The sequence below is a fragment of the Varanus komodoensis genome, unplaced genomic scaffold, assembly GCF_004798865.1.
Source record: "Varanus komodoensis strain SLA01 unplaced genomic scaffold, ASM479886v1 scaffold2, whole genome shotgun sequence".
NCBI lineage: Eukaryota > Metazoa > Chordata > Lepidosauria > Squamata > Varanidae > Varanus > Varanus komodoensis.
The window spans coordinates 45,577,313-45,598,415 of record NW_025335568.1 but is presented as its reverse complement, the minus strand read 5'-3'; the positions used below and the strand labels follow the sequence as shown (position 1 = coordinate 45,598,415).

Sequence of the window (21,103 nt, the reverse complement as noted above, 5' to 3'; positions counted from 1 at the left end):
GTATCTGGCATATGCTGGGGTGGTTAATAAGCCATATGCACAAATTCAGTCACTGACAAACCAATCCCAACAGATAAGCTTCATAACTAAGTAGGGATTCCAGGTACCCCACTATCCAAATCCAACACACATGACAATGATTCTCAAAGATTCCAGAAGGCTTGTTGCTCTGCCTTCAGTAAATCACCCATCTCTAACCTGATGCCTTCTAGATGTTGTGGACAATAATACCCAGCATTCCTGATCAGTGCCCATGCTGGCTGAAGCTAATGGGTGTTAAAGTCCAAAACAACTGAAGTGCTCCTGGTTGGGGAAAACTCAAGGAAACAGGAAAACTTCACAGGCAAGTTGGTTGATAAAGACAGATAACAATAATGTGAAAACTGATGGTACCCTAACAAGAAAATAAGGTAGGAAGCAAGTATGTGCAGAAAGCTGATTCTAGAAGACAGCTTTGAAGAAGCCACCTGCTCACTCTGACAGGCAAGTCATCAGTTGCACTGGCTGCCCGCTGGTGTCAGGGCCCAATTCCAAGTGCTTAATATAATATTCAAAGCCCTAAACAACTTGGGAACACGTTATCTAAAGGGATGCTTTGTCCTGTATGTTTCTACCCCTTCTTTAAGATCATCTTCTAAGGTCCTTCTCAGGGAAACACCTCCTAAAGAAGTGAGAGGGTAACAATTAGGAGAAGGGCCTTTTCTGTAGTGGCACCATGACTCTGGGACATGCTCCCCAGAGAGGTGTCATCTTTGTTATTCTTTCAGCACCAGGTGAAAACTTTTTATTTTCTAGTAATTTTAATTGTTGATCCACACAGAACCATTTTTGGGTTTTATTATCTGCTGCTGTACCAAGAGGTTAAGTTTTAATGCTGCAATGTTGATGACTTGGTATTGTTGTCTGTTTATGGGTTTTATTCTCTTTTAATATAAATTTTATTGTGTATATTATTTTAAACTGTACACTGTCCAGAGAACCAGTGGACTATGGGGCAGTATAAAAATGAGATAAATAGATGAATAATTAAATGCATACTATCCTTATTGGGACCTAATTACAACAGAAGGGAAAACAACTCCTGCAAGAACCAGCCACATTGGGTGCCTCCTTTATATGTTGTCCATGCCCTGTTTAGTGTATGAAATTTGGGTGAAGGAAAGCGACTCAGCAGACACTTGCAGAATTGGCTTCTGCAAGTCGTGGGTGGAGGAAACGTCCTTATCTCTAATCTGCAATCCAAGGCAACACAATGATTTCCCTGTGTGCCACTCAATGGTGTGCCGGGAAATGCCTTAGTTATCTTTGAATTTAGATCAGAAAAAAGAAGAGGATTCATCTTCTCCCAAGCCCCAGTTGCCTCAAGTCACGTTGCAGGTCTAAGGAAGGTTCCCAGCCCCCCACAGTTGAGAGATTCCCCACCCCCAAACTAGCTTTCTATGCAGGCCCAGAATAATAAAACCCATATTCACACAGTAATTCAAATTTCATTTTTTGCAATTAAACAGGAAAAGGGTTAGCTTTTGACATGCATTTCATACAACACATAGACTTTTGAGAATTACAGATGTAAGGTAGTACTTATTTATTGTATATCCATGCATTGCTCTAATAAGCTGCTGAAGCAAGTTTTTGATATTTCGTCGTAACCACTGATTTCTCTCCTTCAGATCGAATATTTCATCCATGAGTAGCAGCATTATTTTAAGAGGAACATTGTCTTCAACCTAGGAAATTGGAAATGAATGCATTATTTAATATAATTACTATTATTGAAAGACAAAGACATAATCTTCCACAGACGACTTCAGTAATGCTTACCACAACCACCCAAGCTATGAAGCACTTACTTAGCTAAAAAAAAAAAAAAACTGTAAGAGTACTGGAATGCATCCATTCAAGCACTGGATTAGGTTCAATGGGTTGGATGAAACACTGGATCGGTGAATACATGGTTGGAGTCTACCAAAGATCCAACAGCTGCTCTAAATATCCCTGAACTCAACCACTGGAATTTTGACTCTTTCCCTCTTGTAAATAACATACCTCATCGTTCAAGCTGGTTTTTCAGTTCATATTAGTTTCAAATGACTTATGAAAGTCTGCATAGCAACGAAGAAACTGAAATACATTTGACTGCATGGATCCTTGCTGAATGGATCCTTGGAATTTTTCAAATAAAAATTTGTTGGAACACTAGCAAACCATAATATACCATTTTTAAAAAGTTGTATAAAACTTAATCCTACATAACCATTTATATGAGATAGTCATGCAAATACAATTAGCTGAGAGATGCTGTAATACAAACTCAGTGCAACGACTAGCAAGTAAATTGTGCTTTTTGGAAATTTTATTTTACCTGTATTTGAATGTATATGATCTCTCACACTCCTTTATAAGCCTAACACATATGTTTGTTAGGTATAACAGAAATAAAACAGATATGGAGTTGGACAATATTCATGACATTTTTCTTTAAAAATGCAAAACATGAAAAATGTCGTGCTTGGAGTGGAGGAGAGAAAGAGCATTTTACCAAAGTCACAGTAGCCGTCAGTACAGAGAAACAAAATTGGAATGCTTTGATGTGGCAAGTAAAAAATGTGTAGAACAGGTGCAGATATATGACCATGACAAATCTCCATATAATCACTGGTAATCTTATGGTCCTTCTGTCCTCATTAAAGATAAAAGATCTTTTCAACTGATTTTCATATATTTGATCAGTGTTTCAATCAAAACACTTAGGAATTGCCAAGCTTATGAGAACACCAGAAGCTTAGCCTTTTAAATGTACCATATTCTTGCACACACAAACACGCTGCAAAATCTTAGGTCTAATAAAACATTGATCTGGGTCTATAACCAGAACATGTGTGTATCACAGACCTAGACATCTTAATAGATGTAATCATTTTTATGTAACTATCATGGAATTAGTCAGAAAGTTGGAAGCTACTGGGGTATAAAATAATGTTTAGCATCAAATTATACAATTTGGGATCTAAAGAACTGTTCAACTCCTTCTGCATGTCTAGAGGAGTTTGGTGCTTTTGTTTCTCAAAAAGCAGTTGCCCATTCCACATGAGAAACAGTTTTTGAAACTGAAGGCATTTCAAAAATAGTTTGACATAACATACGGGGGTCAGTGTTTTGAAGAAAAAATCCCCCTGTGCATCAACAATACCTTTGCACACACATAAATAATATTTATGTAGGTTCCAGAAAAAAAAGTCTACATTTTTCAGCATTTAACTCATTATGTGTGCAGCTATTCACTGACAAGGACCATACAATAAACTAGTGTAAAATCAGAACTGATTTCAGCTTAAAACAAAACAGTACACTCACATTGTCATCAAGGTGTGCTGCAACTCGGCAGTGTTTAGGATCAACATATGTCTTCTGCATTAAAGGAGGCTCCTAAATTTCAAAGATATATTATTTATAGGAGAAAGCAGTGGTAGAAAGATCATCCACAAAGCTAGAGTTCAAGGACTTCATTTAAATAATTTAGTAACAGATTTCACATGATACAATTAGAATTGTTTAAAGGTGCACGCATACTTCCATTGAAATATTCTAAATTAAATGGTGGGTTTCCACCAGCAGAATGGATACGATGGTAACACTGAATTTCACTTCCCCACTGCACTCCCCTGCAAACCCTCTAGTTCTGCTCCAGAAGAGAGCATTCAAGAGGAAAGAAAACAAAACCCTCCTGCTTAAGTAGAAGTCTGCTCACATAATGTCACAAACTAAGATGCAATATATATTATTAACAATCTGAAAAACTAACACGTACCGTATTTTAATCTCTGACACAGAATAATAGTTACTGGCATGAGAAAAATCCCAAAAGAACTATATTTATCAAATGTGATGGTAAAACAAGACTCATTTCTACTTACTATCATATAACATGTAAGGCAAAAATAGTTTGCATTTCTAAAATATCGTTACAATTGAGATTACTGAAAATCATTAAAGACTATTTCAGTCTAGTTTTAAAGGAAGGGTTCCTTCTTATGCTATTATGTCTACTGCTATGAAGGCATGCTTTGTTAAAATTGAGAAGGCTCTGCATTGGTGAGCTTACAGTCTTTTCCTTATGCAATACAAGCAAGGAAAAAGAGGAAAATGGGAAGAGGAACACCAGGAGATTACATTCAGCTTGTGATTAGCATGCATCTTGCTTAGCTTTATTTTAACTTGGCACACTTGAAATATTCTGTTTTAAAGAAGATGCATTCATGTGTGACGGAGCAGAAGTTGGGTTAGCAATGACAAGGCTAAATGGAATAAGTATTTTATTCAAGAGGGATTGATGGAGGCAGGGTCCCTGGCAAAAATGGATAAAAAGTTGCTTCATAACATTTGCCCCAACCCAGCATCTCTAGCACACACATGGCACTTGATGAAAGCCAAAGCCAATGCCATTTAAATCCGTGTTGACGTGAGCGCCTCAGACCTTGAACTTAGTGCATTTTTACCATGAAAGTGATTAGGGCAGCCTCTGCTTTGGCAGAGAGTCATGTATGTGTACAGAAGCTCTGCAAGTTCAATATCACAGGCAGTATGTGAAGATGTTAAAAAAAGGATGTGGGGAGGCAACCTGTATTGAAATAATTTCAGGTATTTGGGTAATTTGGGTAATCCCCCTTTTTCACAGTCACATTTTCTATAGTGATGTGTTTTATATCAAATAAAATATGTGTTTGTTTTAATAATTAATGTTTTATATAGTAGTTTTATATTTATTATATTTTTATATCGTGTAAGCCATCCTGAGCGCTTGAAGTGATAGGACGGGGTATAAATGTATGAAATAAACAAACGAACCAACCAACCAACATTATTTAGGGCTGCAAAACTGATAGTATTTGATAATGAAGCACAGGCTCTGTGCACTTGTTTGAAGTTCTTAAACAAGGGATGAGAGGCACAAAATGTTAGAATGTACATTTTCAGTCAAGAGCCAGCTCTAAAATAACATTTCAGATCAGCATTAAAGAGGTTTTTCTGGCTTGGAAAACATCTAATTTGGTAAATCAAAATGAAAGAATATATGAGTGTGAGTGCAATCCATGGATAAGATAGACTTTTGCTGCCAAACATACCATTTTTCAGAGTGGTTAGTTTTGATAGTAAACAAGCTTTCCAATGTAGCAGCTAAATTATTCTAACAAAACTAATCCCACAGGATTTTTCCATACAATTTCTCATTGTGCTGTTCATGAAACATAGAGTCCCTCTTTAGCATAACAGCACTCCCTTGTTAATACTTAGATGAGGTCTGAAAAAATCTTAAATTCTGTTAGTAGGTTAAATGCAAAACAGGATTACACCAAGGAGAATAGCCAGGACAAACCTGGGAATGATTCCAATTCCCTATCTGATATTGTTATTGAATAGCAAGACACCTAAAGTTGGAATCCTGGGAGTGTGGGACATATAAACAAAAATAGTTTAAACCTATATATCAATCATCTCATATATCATACCATATCATACCATGTGGCATATAGTACTCCTTTCTGGAGTGTTTTACTGACAAGTAAATTGCTTCAAAGCAACAGCTGTTATCCATTTACTTACTTTACATAACCACAGTTTGATCTAATATCATACATGTCTACTTGCCCTGCTGGCACACAACTACTCTTATCAAATCCTCCTCCGACTTGATCCTCTTCTAATTTTGCTCCTTCTTGCTTACCTACATGAAGACAGGCCTATAAATTCAGAGAAACCAAGTAGCTAATAAGGACATAATTCAATTAATAGGAGCTTTTTCTATTGACAGATAAATCTGTACCATCCAAAAATAATATTTCAGGATTGCTGGGGCTTTAAAAAACAAAACAAAACATGGCAACAACATTAATGTATTTGCTACCAAGCACTGTGGCAGTTGTGTTCTTATTTAAATGAGGTGGCCCAAAAAAGGAACCGAGCCCTTTGTGTGTTACTTTAATGCATTCTTACCTTGAAAAATGATTGCTTTATGTCTTGTCCCAATCTTTCTGATATTTTGCCCATGTTGTCTGACATTTTAGTCATCCCCTCTGTGAAGCTGTCAGGGAAGGACTTGACAGCATTTGAAACATTTCTCATAGAGTTACGCAGTGGATTTACAAATGTGTCCATCTGAAGAGGAAAACATTTACCACGATTGCATAAGTCTATGAGGATATGACTACAGTCATCCAATAATGTGGGTTGAAAATTTCACACTGTTTTGGAGAGCAGCAATACAAAACCATTACTACATTTTTTCACTTTATGAATTCAAGCATCCATAAGGCAAATCCAGAGACTGATATCTCAACCTACTCATGATTTAAAATCAGCCAGAAAACTTTTTAGGGTAAGGACCTGCCTTTTACTTAAGTTGCTGTGCAAGTACCAGAAAGCCCCTTGCACAAGCAAAAAGAACAACAACTTGCACAAGATGAGGTCTCTGACACCTTCAGCTGCAGTTCCTCAAACACAGGCCACATCATTCCAGAAAGACTTTTGACCCTCAACAGATACATTCATTCATTCGTTCATTCGTTTTGAGCTATAAAGCGCTGCAACGGGAAGGAAGGACTGGGATAATTTAAAGAGAGGAAATATTTGCTGTCCCACTAAAACTTGCATTTGGGGGATAGTGGAGGACAGGAAGGCCTGGAAGAATGATGTCCATGGGGTCGCGATGGGTCGGATGCAACTTCGCGACTAGCATCAACAACAAAACTTGCACACCAAATACTAAGAGTGAATATTTTAATGGAGGCAAAAGTTATTCTTTGTGTATATTATGTTATTTTGAAAGGGCAAGATGATATGCATTTAGTAGAAAATTATTATGTTTCAGTAAGGGCAGAATAACAAGTTTCAGTTAACAGAGTCCCGCTACTGAAGACAGCAGCCTATGTAAGATTTGCCAACACAGACACACAGATGCCTTGGGATTATGTTGTAGAACTAGCCTATGACCTGAAAGTATAAAGTTGTCTGTCCATCCAGACAATAAAGTAGAAAGAGGTTAGCACATTGTGTTATGACATCAGAATACAAGTAATTTCCACTATACATTGGAAAGGAAAAGAATTTAATATGGGGCTGCTGTTTCTGGTAAAAGTCTGATGTTTATCATAATGTATAATGACACCAAACTGATTTACCTACATAATGTAACCTGAGTAATTGCTCTAAACTCTATTTCCACGCCTAGAATATACTGCTGCTCTTGATCTTTATTTACTTCATATTTGCATTGAATGATTTATTAAGTGTGGTGTTAAGCTTCAGAGGAGACCCCCGTCTTGAATAATCATACAGGAGTTTCTTAATCAGTATAGTGTATCTATTTCTGTTGCATGTAATTCACTTGTTTACAATCTATTTCAAGTCAAATACGGAGGAGTGGGGGCTCTGCCTCATACAAGATATAAGAAGTGATCAACTTTTCAGTTTAAAGTGATTTATGCTAATATCAGCCCAGGAGGTGCTGTTTTTAAACTGACTTATCTGGGGAACAAGACAGGATGCAATAACTGAGAAAAAGGGAAGCATGTGTTTCTATTTGAGTGCTTGCAAGTAAGAAAGCCTACTTTACATGTCAGGTGCACAGCAGCCTATAGCATCGAGTCTTTTCAAACATCTAAAATGAACAGGTTATATTCAGTTGCTCAAATATTTTACTGAACTTGTATAATCATCAGTTTTAGCTGATTTCTGGAACAATGAGTCCACAGTCATCCATGCCCTGATAATATCTTGGTTCAATTCCTGAGCTCTGTTTGGGACTGTCTTTGATGACTGGGAAAAAGAATTACTGAGGCATGTAGCTGCTAGAGTTCCAATCAGATCTAAAGGACATGTCCTTTTAGTATTGAAGTACTTTGGTTACCAACTGGTTCCTGGGTACAAATTTAAGTACTGGTTTTGCCTTACAACATGCAAAGCAACCTGCAATTGGAACTGAATAATCTGTTCCCATATGATCCTCTTAGTGCTTCAAAGGCCCTACTATTAATACTTTTCTTGAACAAATATGGATAGTGAAAAGAGAGGAGATTATTCTGCTCATAGCATTTCACCTCTGAAATACCTAGCCTTTGCCTGTTAGAATACTTCCCTTTTCCTTAGTTTTTAATATTATTCAGTGCTTGCTGTTGTACTGAACAGAATTTGCTGACCATTTTCATCTGCTAAATTCTGTTGCGGTATTACCATGATGTTTCTATGTTCTTAAAGTGTTAGATACCTCAGGAATCCCTGTTAATAAACAAATAAATAAAGGGTATTTGAATTACTGTCTCACTGACTATATGACATTTGGGATATATACATAGGATTTGCAATTAAGGCTCATGTATAATTGAAACATTTCTTTCCAATACAGTTATACAGTTTACATTTAAAGCTTATCACTTCTATAAGTCAAAAAGGCAGTATTTTGAGAATGTATGGACTTTAGTCTACCCTCAAGAATTTCTAGGGAAAGGTGATCAAGGGATTCTTGATCACTGAACAAGAAAACCACACATTGTGGAATGGAAATATATAAACACTATAGCACAATAAGTCAATAGCAAAATAGCACAAGCACATGAATTTAATTGCTGTATTCAAGAAGAATAGTTTTAAAACAATCCAAGTAATGGAAACACAAATATTCTTGAGCATATTCACTTCAGTTCAATCTCTAATGATTTTTTTGAAAATTAAATATCATAGCTATCTGTAAAAAGGAATGGTTCAGACAAAAGGAATAACTGTGCATGGAAAATCTGCAAAGAGATCTGTACAAGCACAACTGCTAAATGATCAGCTTTGATAAAGGTTGTTTCTGAAAGTTTTGTGCATAGTTTCTTTGGTTTTATTGAAGTGAAACAGCCTCAAAAAGCAGTCTTAGAGGGAGACATGCATTCTCTCTTCAGCAGGTAGATGGAAGTCATGAAGCATGTGGTGCCTGAAATGGGCAGAGGATTTCAGGATAGATAAATGGGAAGGAATGTTACCAGCTTTCAAAGAACCTGATGCATTTTAGGGAAAAAGCAGCTTCTGAACTATTTTAAAACACTGTATTGCAAGGAGCCTCCTTGGGAAATTTAGTATCTTTGACAATAAATACATAAATCTATTTCAATAATTTCTTAATTGGATTATTGACTTGATACCAATTAATTAATCTACATGCCAAGTGACTATTTTGTACATTAATGGTGCAATACGAATTATACAACCATGTCACACAGTTCAGATTAAAAACAGACTGTGGTGATTTAGTGTGCACAAAATTCTAGTACCACATCTATCACAAAGCTTCTAGATAATAGATATCACTCTTACCTTCCGAGCAAAATCTCCTTTCCCTTTACTGTATGCCTTGTTTTCCAAGAAGTCATATACATAGTGTGCTAAAGCTGGATATGCTTTCATCACTTCAGGAGCAAGCAAAAGCTAAGAAGTAAAAGATGCAAGTAACATCACATAACATTTCAGGTTAAGAATACTGTGGCTTGAGCCATGATATATTTTACAATACAAGTGTAAACAACATTATACAGGCCATTTTAAAACCATTTGCCTTACAGCTGCCACCCCAAGTAGTATTTCTAGTTCTGTTCTCAAGTGAAAACTGCAAGCTAAAAGAATTGTTGTATTACTGCTGGAAAAAACCCTTAGTTTAAAAAAACACACATAGACGCAGATCCTTTCCATTTATTTTTAAGACTATTAGCTTCAAATGCTAAATTTTAGATTTAGGAACCTAAAGATGAAAAAGTTCACTTCACAAGTCAACCACAATGGCAGTTAAAAAGGAAATGAAGGAATAGGTCCCCTATTGGGGACATGTACATTAGAATGCTGGAGGAAGGGTTCCTATCTAAACTCTTCTGCTACAAAGGTTTCCCAAACTGAGGATCCCTGAAGGCACACAGCACATATGTGAAATGCACAGATGATCAATGTATTACTAATATACATGTCATATGCTCACAGAACAATGTAACTGAACATTTGTTTCATTCTAGATCAGCTGAAACTTCTGAATACTTCAAAGGCAACTGTAGATGGTTCAGGTTCAAATGACACAAAAAACCACACAGGATTGTGGCTTATTGTGACATCTGTGGTTTGTTAACCATGTTCACGGTCCTTTGTGCAAACTCAGCATGATGGTTTGTTACAAACGGCAACAGAGCTACCTTGCAAGAGCAGCAAAAAATGCAGCCACTCCTCACTATGTTGCTATTCCACCCTCCCTTGTCAGTGCTGGCTACTCCTCCACCAATAGAGAAATCACAATTTGCATTGTCCATAACTCTTTGGCAACTTTTACAAAACAAAACAAAGCCCCAGTCCCTGGCATTTTGTATGCAAAAAGGTTAAAGTTTCTAATAGGTATATTTCCTGTAATTCACAACTGCTCATATCACCCTCTGTGATTTACTTTCTTCAGCAGAACAGAAATAGTATCTTCTCAGTACATATCGAAATTCCACTTGTAATACACTGTGAGCATGAAGCTGACAGCTTGAACGGACGCTTATCAGTTTCCTCCCCGACATCTGTGCTTCCCTTGAGCCCATACTTTGAAAGTGGTGACTCAATGGGACAACAGTTATTGGGTTGGATGAGTGCAAGTACTACAGGAGAATGGGTGTACTAACTGCACAAATAGGGCTTTAAATGCAAATATGAATGACAAGAATTTTTCTTAAAAAATAAAAACAAAACTGTTTGCATACAAAATACCAGGGAATAAACTTCATAGAAAAAGAATCAGAATAGGGGGAAGCTGAAAATTTTCATGTGTGTGGATATATGAGGAATTGACCCATGAGATACAAGCTGGAAGCAGGTGGGAGTACTAAGGGGAAATAAGCCATGCCAAGCCACAGAAGGGCCAACTGTCTGCTGAGAGTAACATGGACTAGTGAGTAAACAAGCACCAAAGCTTATTTACAGGGTGCTTTATCATTACGTGCAAACCAGCCCATACAGTGCAATATAATAGTTCAATTTCAGAATAACCAAGGAACTGTCACTGTCATCAGAAATGGTTGCAGTCGGAATACCAGCCCTAGTTGAGCGAAGGTTGCTTGCCATGTCCTCTATCTGAGCATCCAACAGCAAGGGTGGGTCCAGTATGTCATATAAACATATGCTCTGTGTTTTTTTCCAACAAGTTTTTAGTCAATATTCCAAATTATTTAAGGCCCCAATACTGGGAACTTAATCACTATTACCAAATATATTATTATAGCCAAAGGAATCTTATCACTCTTTTATGTTTCAGTTATATCTAAATTAATCTGGCTTACTGAAGATTGATTTCTAAAGTTCAGTAATAAAGTCCACTCTGACTTTCTTTGTAATTATTAACCAATTGTACAAGATGGCAAGGATGACTAATATTACACATTCTTAATGAAAAACTGAGTATGAAAACATACCTGCAAGTACGAATTTAAATCCTTCTTCCTTTTTTCTAAAAATTCTCTGTCCATGTTATTGAATGTTTTTTTCCCAGGAAGTTTCAATAGATTTGCTAGATTTTCAATCTAGAAAAAGATATTGAGCAAAACATATATTTAAACACTCTAATCAGTATTTACAGTCATTATGACTTGCTATACAGTTAACTAGTATATATCAGGTCCAGGGCAGATGTATACTGGAAATTCTTAAGTATGACTACAGCTGTGATACTATACATGTCTACTCAGAGATAACCCCACTACTCCCAAGCGGATGTAGGATTGCAGTGCTCTTCCACAGAAAATAAATTCTTTACATGAAGAAAACCAAATATCAGGGATCGGGGTTCTGGACCAGCTTTCTTTCCAACATGCTCTTTTCAGGGTGCAGGAAAGTTTTCTGTTCAATTCTGAAGCAGAATGCTCAAATAACATTTCATATCCTCTGCTGTTTGTGAGAAATAAGCCTTCAGTAATTGCCAGATAAAGGGAACAGATCAAATGGTAATTTAAAATTAGCAATGTACGTTTAGAATTGTGGAGGCATGCATACTGATGTACCAAGATCTGGGCTACTAACTAGCCAAGTCCAGCCTAACAATTAGTTAAGCACAGTTCTTAACTAATATATATAAGGTGCGCAGAACTGGCCTGAGTTTAAATTGAAATCAAATTAGTACATTTTACGTAAGTATTAATACAAGAAGCCATTCCATTTCTTCCACACTAACATTAATTTCAATCATTACCTGTTCAGTGATCCTCATATGAAAATCATGGAAGTCACTATAGCGACGATATGTTTTCCATGCTTCATCACTATTTGGAGTTCGACGGCGAACAGTAATAGCATATAGCGCATACGTCTTGCCATGATCATTACAAACTCCTGCCACAGTATATGGGTCATAATCAGCACAGACTAGTAATTCAAAACAAATAAACAAACAAAATGGAGAGAGAGAGAAGAGAGACAAAAAAGAGGAGGAAGACGAAAGGGCAGAAGAAAGATGAAATGAAAAGATGTTGGAAATGAAAGAAGTGGAAACAAAATGGACATGCAAACCACTTCTCTGTGTATAAACCTTCTTAAGTAGCATCTTCTACTTAAAAGATGCTTCAGCAGAAGCCTTTCATTTAAAAACTACCAGAGTTATTAAAAATGTAATTTATAACCCATTGAAAAGTATGGGGAGTAGGACGAGAGAGGAAAGTATGTTCAGCTGTTCTGCAGGGTTGCTTAGAATTATCAACTGGCATAAATTTATTCCACTCAACCTCCTAAGGTTGATATAGCATCTTTCGATATAGCATCAAAAGAACAGTTGGCCCATTTCCCTGTGTATACCCAGGCTTCCTGTACCTCTCAGGGCATAATCCAATATTCTATTTTTAGCCTATAAAGGCCTTTAATACCTTGGACTCATCATACTGGTTTTTGTCCCACCAGTGAGTAGCCAAAATCAGCTGTGAGTAGCTTCTTGTACTTATCTTTGAACAATCTTTGCAAAAATCTCTTTGACAGATGACTTACAGCTGTTAAACATTCTTTCCCAGAACTTTAATGCAACTATTTTATATGTGAACTAACTTTTAGCAGTTAGGATTAAGCTCCTTCAGTGTGAACTAACAACAATGAAGGGATTCTGAGATTTATTGCCTCTGTCTCTCCCGACTGTGGTATTTCAGTTGCAGTGACTTTTTGTACAGGTCTCTTATTCACTGATAAGGTACTTAATCTTATTCTACAAAAAAGTTTGGAAATAATGAACTATACATGCTTTATGCAAGATAATAAACCAATAAATGTTTTACAGGGGTGCTTAATGATGTACTCTTATGCATATTTATATAGGAAAATTCCAACAATTCCCAGCATTCCCCATGCAAAGAAGCACATCAGTACATTACTGATACTTGAAGAAAATCTATGCTCAAAGCATATAGTTTTTTTTCTACAAGATACACCTCTTTAATAGAACCATGTCAAAATTAATTGCTTTTATATTAATATTACACTATCAGTACAGATGAATTTCCTGAAATTGTGCATTGTTTAACTATTTTCAGTAACCACTTCTTTATGTTACAAGAATGAGCCTTTGTCAGCCCTGAGTCTGTGAATCCTTCTCATCCGCTGAGACACTGCCAAGTTGAATTCGGAAGCTATTCATTTTAACTAACTATAGTCTAATGTATGCTACAACCATAAACTGCTCTTAAACAGTCCATTTCACAAACAAGATCTGAAGTTGGTTTGATTTGACTAATCTTTTCAAACACTAACTATAACTTAGTTTTGAAAATTAGGGTTGGATAGATCACTTGGCTATAGTTGATCACAAGCAACAGTCAGAAATTTCTGAACTGCTTCTCTTGGCCACAGCAGAGGAAACAAAGGAAGAAAGGACATCCGGGACTGCCATTGATCATTCTTTGTATGGCTTAGACCCACACAAAAAGCTCCACAGAAAGAAGATTAAGCAAATACCATTTACCAAAGCCATGAAAGGCTTGGTCCCATGGTCTTCCAACAATGTCAGGTAGTGGGGTCATAGGATTATTCAGAATTTCAGCTCAGAGATTTTGCAGCTTCAGTACTGGGACTCCAAAGGCCAAGCCCACATCTTGCCACCCTCCTCAAGTGGTACAGAAAGAACTGTGCCAGCTGCCCGCCTAAGGTCACAAACTGGCTTCAGGTGCATGCCATGAGGTCAGAACAGAAGAGGCTGGAGCCAACAGCTTCTGCCATAGCCAAATGGCACTTCAGAATTCCTCTCTCCCACTCCATGCTGCTTCATCTAGATGGCTGGAAACATCTAGATGAATGTTGTCTAGATGCCTAGATGAAATGCAGGGCACAATGCATGGTGGCAAGAACTGCTGCCACCAAACTTTCCTTCACGCACTGGAAGCATATAAGCTTCCAAGCTCAGAAGCGTAGGTACACTGAGGGCAAGGTGTATTGGATTGTGCCCCGAGTTGGATACAAAGCCAAATATGGAAACAATTTCAAGCTAAAAAGACAGAAATCACTATGGTACTTTGCCTGAAAAGCCTCTGGTCCCAGCTATTTTCTGCTACTGGTTCATTCAAACAAGGTGGTTTTTGGGGCTGATAGGGCTGTGCATATTGTGTTGATGGGAGGGAGTGGCAAGCTTCCCACTCTTAATCCAGTGATGTGTGGGATGGCCCAATATGAGAGCTGAATGTGGCTCTCTGGCCACCACAGCATACAGGAATGCACCTTTTGCACTTCACTGTCAGCAGTCATATTATTTTGGGTGGCCTGACAGCCATTTTTGCTATCGGTATGGAGTTTCTCCTCTCCAGTTAGTACAGGAATAAGAATTGGCTTTTATGGATTCAGCTCTTTAAAAAATGAATTGAAATAAATGGATCCTAGTATGTGTGCTTAGAATAACAGCATCATTTGCCATACCATAGATGTGAAACCTAACACTCTACTATTTAGCAAAAAGTATTTGCACATGTTACACCACAAATCTTTGATATATGAAAATGGAGGATGAATGCTAGATGTTAACAAATTACATAAAGATTTAAAATGTGCAATTAAAAGGTAGTATTACTGTAAATTAAATAAAAAAACAAGACAAAGTCTAATCTTGAATAATGTAGTGAATTCAGGGAATTTAGGCACATCTAAATCACTTTTTGGTAATGCAAGAAAGTTAAAAAATGCAACAACTGGAATCCAAAGAACCATGATGCCAGTCCCATTGGTCCAGGGGGCTTATAAAACTACTTATTTGAGGCAGCAGCCTATCCATGCTGCTTATGAAACACAGAGAAATATGGCATAGGAGTTAGTTGATAAGAAGTAAAACAAAAGCCAAAATCTGGGCTATAACATTAATTTAGGTACAATTTTAGCCTGGAGTTTGTACATTCTAATAATTGCACACAGCAAGCAAAAATCATGAGGAAAAAATGATTAAAGATTTAGATATGAGAAATGATTCCAGTGTTAATTAAGGTTTTTGAAAAAGGTGACACAATATATAAATAAGAAGAATATGCTCAAATGTTAGAAGATGTAGTGCTGTTAGAAAAAGATCTGTCATTACTAAACTTACCAGTATCTGAAATATATGCATGCAGTTGTATGGACTCATCAGTAGACACATTTGAAAGATCATCCAGAGACTAGAGGAAAAACAGCCAGCCACAGTTACAATTTCTCTTACAGAAATAAGCAGCAAACTAACACAGCTGCCCTGCATGCAACTAAATTAACATCACAGTGTCATAACTTCAGTATTGTAGAAAAACCACTAGATGATACAGATGGTTCACCTGCTCCTAATCTTGAGAAAGCTAAAATTCCTTTGCACCATTTACCTTGGGCATGTCAGAAGTACTCTAAGGCAATGTTCTTAAACCCATCTCTACTAAAACAGTTGTTTTTCAAGTTTGGGAGAAGTATAAGGATATGCTTCTTTGTAAAGTTTCTCTGTTGTAATATTTTTTATATTATACCAAATTTCAACTAGTTGGTAATATAACAGAATGGTCTAGACATAAAATTACGACTTTTACAGATGTGATTAAAGATAGCAATCTAATGAACGAGAATGTAAAAAGGGAACAAGAATATCTTTATGGTTTCAGTATCATCAGTACAGAACTTCTTATCTAAATATATGACATATGGAAACGTGGGTATAGAACTAGCTGTATTCAGAAAGGTAATCAACCAAGGGGATAAATCTAAGAAATTGTCAGATATTATTTGTTATGATAAAAGAAATTATTTTAAGTTACAATAGTTTAAGATTTATTCAGAGCAGTGGAACTGCACCTTCCAGAATGGTCTTACAATTTCATGTGTCAACTTAAAATAATTGATTAAGTAAAATATATTGTTGGTATATGACACCAGAAAAAATGGCAGGTATATATCCCAAGGTAAGTAATGCTCTTTGGAAACATGGGGGAAATAATGTTTTTTTTTCCCATTTATGGTGGACTTGTAAAAAAAAACCTGGGAAAAAGTTCTGACTCATGAATTATATGACTGGTTATTCCATCTTTATGAATCTTATCTGTGTGTTACTTGGGTATATAAAATATGTTGTTAAAAGTGATCATGTCGAATTGGTGGAAAATTGTTTTACCATTGCTAAATTAGTTATTGCTACCAAATGGAAACTATTACTCTTTCTATTATTCCTTCTACAGAAGAATAGATTGATAAAAGACGGCATATCACTTCAATGTTAAGTAAAAAGAATTTGTTCATCTATGGAAGGCTAGACAGAAAGAACATAAATTTGAGCAACTCTGGGTGCCATTTATTATTTATATGAAGCAGTAATTTGATTTGGACGTTAATCAATTCAGAGCTTTTGCCATGTTGGTTTAGCTTTCTGAAAATACTGTATGATGGAAAAATAGGATTAGTGTGCTTACTGTATGGAGAGTATTAGTTTTAATTGTAGCTGTGACTTTAAGTAATGTGCATAATGTTTTGTCTGTGTGTATATTTATAACAAAAGTTACATTAAAAAAACACTTACCAAGTTGATGCTGCCTGTAGGAGAACCATTAAATGATTCTGCCAAGAAAGAGACATGTACATCAAATTATAAAAAAATAATTAGGTTACACAGAAAATATTAAGGAAAGAAATAATTTCTATTTTTCATTGTGATTTCTTCATTAGCATGGCTGCATTATGATCTAGAACTGGGCTCACATAAGATAACCCATTGTCCATAAGTAGTCATAGTAAGATGTTGTAGAACTCTGGACTGTTCCCCTTAGGGTAGCTTGTTTTGAGGCCAGAAACCATCCTGACAACCCATGGCTTGTTCTAGGATTTGCTGAAGCCAAACCTGGAAGATGGACCCCATCATGGGTTGTGCAAAGTGATGAGCAAGCCACCTGACAAGAACAGCAAAACTTCCTTGTTGTACTTGATGGCCCCTGTCCATGACTGCCAGTCCAGCAATGCTGAAGTGGCTTTCTGAACTAATCATCATTCACTTGATCTTTTTGCTCTGCTCACAACCCCCTTTCAGTGGCTTTCACCATGGCTTTCTTTCTCTTTTTGCAAACCTTCTTGTTAACTTTGCCAGTAACATCCACTTCCAACCCAAGCAACATGCCTAAGTGGCACACTGTGGCAACAGTTACTTCTTAGCAACCTTTTTCTTCTTAACATTATTAGGTACCAGAAACATTTTTTCCAGTCTTTTGGATCTAGGCAAGTGTGAGTGACCAACATGGTAATTCCTGTTTGCTCAGTGTCCTAGTAAATGCCTGTAGTCAAAGTGCAGTAGGTGCCAGACAAGGCAATTGACCAAGCAAAATGCCAAATAAATTATGTTGCTACCTTGCTCCTCACTTGCCAGCTGTCAGATGGCAAGCTGTCAAGCACAAAGCAAAGCCGCAAAGAGGTCTTTGCTTGCCAAAAGGGACTGTGACTTCATCACTCTCTCTGTGGCGAAACCTTGCAGTTTTCAAGTATGGGCCTGATACTTCTTGGTGTCCACCACCTATCCCACTCATTCCTGAGACTCTCGTCAAGAAAAGCACACCCCATCCAATTTACAGGAGCATTGGATCATTGTAAAATCAAAGGGTCATACAATTTTACATTTTTAGAGTTTTACATTTGGTAATGGGAGGTACTATGTGTATAGGTATGTGCTACCTTATAATTCATAATACTTGGACCTGGAACATACAAGTATGGTATCAGTGGATATACACCTTGGATACAGAAGGCTGCTAAAAGTCCAGATTAGGGAAGTATAATATACACCTCCCCTTTTAATCAAATTGTTTTTCCCTAGACAAAGAGATGTATTCATAGTTAAATAGTTAATTTTGATTATATGAATGAAAAAATAAAATAGTACATACAATTGAGCATAAAGAGTAATCAGATGATTATACAAATGGTTTAAGAAACAAATTAAAACAAAGAAGCATGAAAATTTATGGTCAAAATAGTATTAAAGAAGAAAATACTAGAAGTTGCATCTACCACACCACTTCAGATTAGATCAGAATAATAAAGCTTAGTATAGGCTAAGGTTGTTATGACTAAGTATCCTAGCCTTGACATCTTTTTAAATTTAAGAGAAATTCAACTGTATTACTAACATATACCACCAGGAGGCAGCAACGAACACTTCTATATTTGCCCATTTCTACGTATAGAATGATTATAGAAAGAAAGAATGAGAGAAAAAGAATCCAACTATAAAAATAAATACTCCCACTTCTTAGAAGCCATGTTTGTCTAAAGCAGTGAAGGAAAAAGTACAGACTTCAACAATTTCACTCATCCAGAAGCCTGGCACATGCCAATTATTTTGGCTGGCCCTGAGGCACAAAGTTCAAATGCCCGGCATCTGCTGAAACCACATTTGCCCTACATTGTTTCATGCAGATGAGACAGGTAGGATGAGGCTTCCACTCAGTGTCCAGTACTAAGGCAGTGACTCAAACTTCAGCTCAATTTCATTTTTTCACAGGACAGAAAGGAAGGCGCACAGCTTTCAGCCAGTGCACTGGGCCCTGAAGTTCAACATACCAGAATCAACCTGTAGTCTCCCCATCTCTCCTTCCCATTGGAAAGATCCCCTTTGCCAAGCACTGGATGAAGCAGGAATGTACCCAGCTAACCATCCCAAAGGAAAAGTTAGTATGAATGCCTTCGCTCTTGCACAGTAACTGTGTCCAACCTTCAGGCTGGGTGAAGCATTTAGCAACCATAGTTTTAGGCATGGCTAGCAAGACCAGTGAAGAGTCCTAAATCACTGCAGAAGTTTTAAAGGCGTTCATTTTTTAATTGTTTTTATTTAATTGACTTTTACATTGTTTTTTTAAATTGTTTTTAGTGTAAGCCACCCAGTGCCTTTTGAGATATGAGGTGGCATATAAATATAATAAATAAATAAAATGCAAGTGGTATATCTTCATAGAAACCAATTCAATCTTTGCATTATGCGATCTCACAGGCAGAAACCTACTTGATCCAATCTAACAAGAAAGCCAGCAGATATTGGTTACAAAATAAAATGTCTTGGGATTATTTAAAACATGATACATTTCCGTTCAAAGAACAAGTCAATGTAGGAATTCATATAAACTATGTATAGACTGTTGCATGTTACTAATCACACATGTCTATTCTGCTGCACTGGTTGTGATTTCCCAGAATATGTAAATAACATGAATATACAGCAAACACAAGGCAATTGCCATTGTTTAACTTCTTTTGAAAAAGTTTTCATTCTTAGAATTATGAAGTGGCAAACTACAACAGTAAATATTACTGAAGCATGTATACACAATTTTTCATACAATTGGATTAGCTTAATATGCTATTTGACAAACCAAAAAGGGGGACAAATAATGTAAATTTATGCTTGAGTGCAGCTTGGTTTAGACAACTGAGAATCTCATGACTACTTTTTGCACAAAGTGATTTATGAAGAGGCTTTGAGAAAGTATGACTATCATCATTTTATTTAAATACACTTTGTAAAATATCTAGGTAATTATATGATGTTTATTTGGCTTCCATTATGTAAACACATAGTTAATTACATAATGGAAGCATTATGTAACACATAGTTAATACAACCAAAATTGATTTTAGTTTTGAGTTCAAGTCCTATGGTAAGTTCATATTCTAGAGCAGAGAAACTTATTAAAGACACATGGATAATAATACTGTACACAATTTTACATTGATGAAATTTCCTTCTCCTAAAACTGATAGGTGGCTGGCATCTGTTAAAAGCATTTTGTTTGGCCTGCACTGGAGAAATTGAAGATAATCAAGTATTGAGGTGGAGGCTTGAATGTGTTCTTTTGTCTCATTTAATGGACTCCATCCACACATTTTTGTTCTAAAATTGTTACAAATCCTGAGACTACAGGTTAAGGTAGAATAAACATGTGAACAGATTCAAAATTCATATAGTAAGCTAATTTTATCTGCTGTAAGATAAGGGCATCACAAATTATCATCAACATAGCTATTAAAGTTTGGAATCAACTTACCTCCTTCACCATCATCAGATCCTCTGAAACTAGGATCCTTTAACATATCTAATTCAGCAAGCATTCGCACATAAAGGGCATGCTGTTTGAACGAAGGGTAGAATCTTTCATCCCGGAGCATCAACTCATATACCTTATGGAATAAAAGTTTGGTATTTCTCAATCAGATTAGATTATACAATATCTCCTAAGTGTGGCAGGGCACTTCTGTCATTTAAGGAAGCATGTTGAATAGGTATGCATTCCCAGTCGTGAAGTTCTGTGTCTCAATTCAGAACATGGTTGGCTGTTACATGTAAGAGCCATGATGAGTTGTAGATTTGCAAGCACCTGACCACATTTCTCCCCTTCATGTTTTAAAGCTTTCCTTCTTTGTTTGTAACAAAGCTCACCTTCACTTTGTCCACAGTTACCTAATTATGGTTTCTCCAAACCACACTTAGCAAATTAATTCATGTATGTCTGAAATTAATCAATATTTGAACTACCCAGGGAATCTCTTTGCCCTACTGTTGATTAGTTTAGTAAGAAGCACACCACTATTAAGAGATTGCTAAATTCTGAATTGCATC

The 21,103-nt window shown here is 36.5% G+C and overlaps 1 protein-coding gene across 8 annotated transcripts in view; it reads right to left on the bottom strand.

Moving 5' to 3' along the window:
- Nucleotides 1-21,103, bottom strand: part of SNX13 (sorting nexin 13) — an 89,455-nt gene that overhangs the window by 7,552 nt on the left and 60,800 nt on the right. For 3 of the 8 annotated variants that reach the window (XM_044429361.1, XM_044429364.1, XM_044429366.1), the window contains 9 exons: nt 20,532-20,664; nt 17,027-17,064; nt 15,584-15,653; nt 12,233-12,405; nt 11,460-11,567; nt 9,349-9,459; nt 5,992-6,153; nt 3,355-3,426; nt 1,582-1,727 (listed from right to left, as the gene is read on the bottom strand). In XM_044429361.1, coding sequence (XP_044285296.1) covers nt 1,582-1,727; nt 3,355-3,426; nt 5,992-6,153; nt 9,349-9,459; nt 11,460-11,567; nt 12,233-12,405; nt 15,584-15,653; nt 17,027-17,064; nt 20,532-20,664 — 1,013 coding nt within the window. The other 5 variants (XR_006414616.1, XM_044429363.1, XR_006414617.1 and 2 more) reach the window with 5 other exon arrangements.